This window comes from Ciconia boyciana, chromosome 2, assembly GCF_034638445.1.
Source record: "Ciconia boyciana chromosome 2, ASM3463844v1, whole genome shotgun sequence".
Classification (NCBI taxonomy): domain Eukaryota; kingdom Metazoa; phylum Chordata; class Aves; order Ciconiiformes; family Ciconiidae; genus Ciconia; species Ciconia boyciana.
Genome location: NC_132935.1, coordinates 70,991,450 through 70,996,125, shown reverse-complemented (window position 1 = coordinate 70,996,125; position 4,676 = coordinate 70,991,450). Strand labels below are relative to the sequence as shown.

The 4,676-nt window shown below is 64.0% G+C and overlaps 1 protein-coding gene across 1 annotated transcript; it reads right to left on the bottom strand.

Annotated features, from left to right (window-relative positions):
• Nucleotides 1-401: 401 nt before the first annotated feature.
• Nucleotides 402-4,133, bottom strand: IRX4 (iroquois homeobox 4). The gene is made up of 4 exons (XM_072855033.1): nt 3,888-4,133; nt 3,147-3,253; nt 1,903-2,225; nt 402-1,714 (listed from the first exon to the last, which is right to left on the bottom strand). The coding sequence occupies exons 1-4, from the start codon at nt 4,131-4,133 to the stop codon at nt 939-941; spliced, it is 1,452 nt and encodes a 483-aa protein (XP_072711134.1). The 3' UTR covers nt 402-938.
• Nucleotides 4,134-4,676: the final 543 nt, after the last annotated feature.

The following is a 4,676-nucleotide window of genomic DNA, read 5'->3' as shown; positions in this document are numbered from 1 at the left end:
CGGCGGAGCCGCCGCCGCGGCCCAGCCCGGCCCTTCGGGGCCGACCCCCGCCCGCAGCCCGCGGAGGGGGGCGACGCTCCCGCCCCGCCTCGCCTCGCCTCAGCGGGCAGCCGCCGCCGCCGCCGGCCCTCGCCCCCGCCGGGCCTGGCCCCCGCCGGCCCGGGCGGCTGCCGGGGCGCAGCGCTGCGCCCGGGGGCGCGGCGGAGCGCGGAGAGGAGCCAAGCGTCCCTGCCGCCGGTCCATCCTCCCGCGGCAGCGCTCCGCTCAGCCTCTTTTCCCCTCTCCCGGCAGCCTGTTGACAGTCGGTGGAACTACCGGGACCGGCTCCGAGGGGGAATTTTGAAACCTAAAAGGTGTTTGTTGCGCAATGCAAAACGCCACCACTTGTGTTACCTCTGAAACAGACAATTTATTGGAGTGAACATACCTTTTAACATATTCTCTTTTTTTTTGTTTTTGTCGGGATAAATTTGTGCAGTAGGTGTAAACTCAGTAGAAGTGCTGTTTGTGAATTATATGCTAACAAGGAAATCAGGAGGAAAAACTCTCGGAAAAGTCTTTATAACTAATGTCGGCATGCCTTAAATTAAATCTGAATTAAAATTTCCCGTTTGTAAACTTTCGGATGTAAACTTTTTAAGTAGGTCTACGCTATAGTACGTGCTTTCTGGACATGGAATTAAATAACTTTCACGACATTGATCCCTTAAAGTCGCAGCCAGGAGAAATGCTTCAGAACAGCAATGCGCAAAGTCTGTCCGTTGAACTGAGCAAACCGAACTTTAAATCCTCGTTTCTGTTGCGTGGGGTTTTTTTTTTTAAAAAAAAAAAAAGAAAGAAGAATAAGTCTTATATTTAAATTTAAACTCTCGCAAGTCTCTTTTCAGTGTAGCTGACTCTTGAAGCGTTAGACAGTCCTTCGCCCCTCGGCGGGCCCGTTAGGAACAAAACATTTTGCTTCCTGATTTGGGAAACGCCAGGAACTCTTTGTTCGAGTCATGGTGGGCCAAGTTTGAGAGCTGCCCCTTGAGCACGTTGGCGCCGGTCCCCACCGCGCGTCCCAAGGCGCCCGTTTCCAGAATGGCTCCTTTGGTGGTAGCCCAGGAAACTGTCGTGTTGCTCAGGGCTTGGTTCAAAGTACTGTGCCTGAACAGGGGGTCGTGAAACACCCCGTCCACCCAGTTCCTGAGGTTGGTGACCGGCGAATCCTGGTGCCTGTCGATGACACTGACCGGGGCGGCGACGGCGGCGGCGGCCGAGCCCCCCTGCCGTTTCAGCATGCAGGAGGGGTACTCGGCCTGGTTGAGGGAGGTGGCGGTGTGCGCCAGGGACCAAATCCTGGGCTTCGCCTCCAGCAGCTGCTGCCCCTGCTGGAAGCACATTTTGGACTCGCAGCCGCGCTGCCGGGCGCCGAGCAGGTCGGGGCCGCACTCCTCCGCCGCCGTCTTCAGGCAGCTCCGCGCCCGCTCCGCCGCCGCCGCCGCCGCCGCCGCCTCCTCCTCCTCCTCCCCGGCGGCGGCGGCGGCCGGCGGCGGCATCTTGGCGGGGGGCTCGGCGGCCCGCGGCGGGTGGCTGCCGCCCGGGTGCGGGAGCGGGTGCGGGAGCGGGTGCGGGAAGGGCCGCCGCAGCTCGCACTCCGAGCTCTCCGACTCGGCGGCGTCCAAGTCCTCCAGGTCGCTGAGCTCCAGCTCCTTCTCCTCCTTGCCCGTGGGCTCTGCGGGGTGGGGGCGGGGGAAGGGACGGCAAACACAAGACACACGGTCACTGGCCGCGCCGCGGTGCCCCGCGGCCGCCCCACGAGCGAGGCCCGCGGCCGCCCCACGAGCCAGGGCCGCCCCGGGGGCGAGCTGGCCGCCGAGCCCCCGCGGCCGAACCGCTAAGTGCCTGTTTTTAGCAGGGTACCCTCGGCTTTCCCGCTCTTCATCGCCTCTTCCTGCGAGCCCTCCTCCTCCTCCTCCTCCTCTTCCTCGTAGGGCCGCTTCTCGTCCGAGCACTTGTTCCGCGGGGGCCAGGTCATCTTGTTCTCCTTCTTGAGCCGCCGGCGGGCGTTGGCGAACCAGGTGGAGACCTGGGTGAGGGTCATCTTGGTGATGATGGCCAGCATGATCTTCTCGCCCTTGGTGGGGTAGGGGTTCTTGCGGTGCTCCTGCAGCCAGGCCTTCAGCGTGCTGGTCGTCTCCCGGGTGGCGTTCTTCCTCCGCGTCCCGCCGTCCATCGTGCCGTACCTGCGGGCACAGGGCAGCACCCGCCGTGGGACACGGCGCCCGCGGCCCCACGGACGGGCCCGACGCGGGATCCCCGGGCCCCGGCCCCGGCTGCTGGCCCCCCCGGGGGTGGCTGGACCAGGGAGGGGGGGGACGGGCGAGGACAGCTCGGCTTCCAGGGGGCGACCTGCCTCGAGAATTCAGGCCGAGGAAGAGGCAAGGATGAAGGGCTCGTTCGGCCGACAGCAGCACCGGGCGACGCAAGTCCCCGCTGTGCCGCGGCGGTGGTGGCGGGAAGAGGGAAGAAAGCGCCTGCCTTTATTCGCGGCAAAGTCAATGTCAACGTTTCGGGCAGCGGGGAAATCCTAGCAGCTTGCAAACGCACAGAAATCCCGCTTTCCTGCCGTTTGATCAGTCCTCCCCAAACAGAATACATCTGGGTGGCCCCAGGGTGTGACTGTTAATAGAAATACATTTCCTCTTACTCCTTTTATTAGTAATCTCGCCTACCCTTTTGTTCCTCAATTGTAGAAACCTAACGCAGACGACACCGGGCTGCCTCTGAATATTTAATGCACATCCTCCAGCAAAGGTCACCCAATGGGCCTCACGGCTCGGAACGGTACGTAAGTGCTTTTGCGCTGCTTTAAAACTCATCAACGCACCACAGAAGCCCGGGCGCCCGCGCCTGGCTCCGCGCGGGAAACGGCAACGACCGCCCCGCCCCGCCGAGAGCGACCGGCCGCCCCGCCGCTCGTTCGGGGTCTGCCTGCGGGGGGGGGGAGCCTCTGCGGGGAAGGGGAGGCGGCACCGCTGGGGCCGGAGGGAGAGGCTGGGCAGCGAGGAGGCAGGCCCGCGCCTCGGCCCCGCAGCGGGGCGGGCGGGAAGGGGAGGGGATGGCGGGTGGGGGGGCGGCGAGCGGGGCCGGGGGCGTGCGCTTACCTGTCGTACTGGTACTGGCTGAGGGTGTGATCGTACGGGTAGTAGGCAGCCGCCGGGGCGATGCCCGCATGCGCAGACCCGCTCCCGTCCTTCGCCTCCAAACTGTTCTGCAAGAGACACCCCGCCGCCGCCCTCAGCCCCGCCGCCCCGGCCCCGCCGCCCGGCTCCCCCGGCTCTCGGGGGGGCGGGGAGGGGGCGACGGACCTTCCCGGAGGCCGCTGGGCCGCGGCGGCCAGCGAGAGCAATAGAGACGTTAACTGGCGCTGTGACGGTGCCAGGAAAAAGGGGGCGGGGGGGGGGGGAAGGCCGGCTGGGAAAGACGCATCATTTTTTGCGAGCCGGGGTCTGGGCCGCCCGGCCGGGCCCTCCGCGCTCCACCTCGTCAGGCGCGACTTTTAATTGCGTTACCGTGAGAACCGTGCCGGGCTTGAATATTTGATGACCGCGGGGTTGGACGCGCCGCGCTTCCGCCGCGCCTGTCGCCAGAAGCGGGCTGGCGGGGGCAGCGCCGTGCGCTCGGGGAGGAGGAGGAGGAAGAGGAAGAAGGAGAAGCAGAAGCAGCAGCAGCAGCAGCGCCCGGGGCTGTCCCCGCCGCGAAGGGGTCCCGCCGAGCGGCCGCCGCCCGCGGGGGGAGCGCGGAGGACGGGCGGGAGGGAGGGAGGGAAGCAGGGAGGGAGGGAGGACGGGCGGGAGGAAGGATCCCCCGCGGCGGCGGGCGGCGGTGCCGCCGGGGCGGCTTACCAAGGAGTAGAAGGCGGGAGCCTCGGTGCCGTAGGTCACGTAGTTTCCATAGCCCTGGGGCCCGGCGTAGGGGCCGCCGTAGACCCCCAGGGCGGCGGCGGAGTTGAGCTCGTGTCGGGCGGTGGCGAGCAGCCGGCTCTCGTACACCGGGCAATAGACGGGGGTCTGGGCGGAGGCGGCCGCCCCCGTCTCGGCCAGCGTCCGGCCGCTGGACTCGCAGCAGGTCGTCAGGGAGTTGGTGCTCATCAGGAACTGGAGGGAAAGAGAGGGGCGCTGAGGGCGGGGGGGGAAGTTCCCAAACTGTAAGCAAGTTTGGGGCTTTCTTCTATCAGGTCGCAGCTTTGGGGTGTCGCCCCCCTCCCTCCCCTTCCGTACTTGACTTCAAGCGGGGTAAAAACGCTCTGGAGAAACGCAGAGGTACAAGTATTTTATCAGTTAAAAAAAAAAACCCACCCCACAACAACAACAACCAAACGCCCCGTGACTGTGGGCGTTTAATCCTCTGTAATACGTTGCTCCAGCCCTTTGCATTTAAAAACTAACTTTTCTGGTGTGTGCTCACAAGACTGGGTTTACACCGGTTTTCTCCTCCCGCAGCACAATGCTCCCCATCTGCGTTTTTAAACCTTTTTTTCTAAATCACTCATGCATATTTATTTTGACCGCAGATTTGTAGCAGCCACGCACGCATCTGTTATTAACCTGCTGGTTTAGAATATCCCATTATGTTTCTGCGGTCCGGACCTCAGGACTTTCGTGTTTCATTGGTAAACTGTGCATTTAATGGGG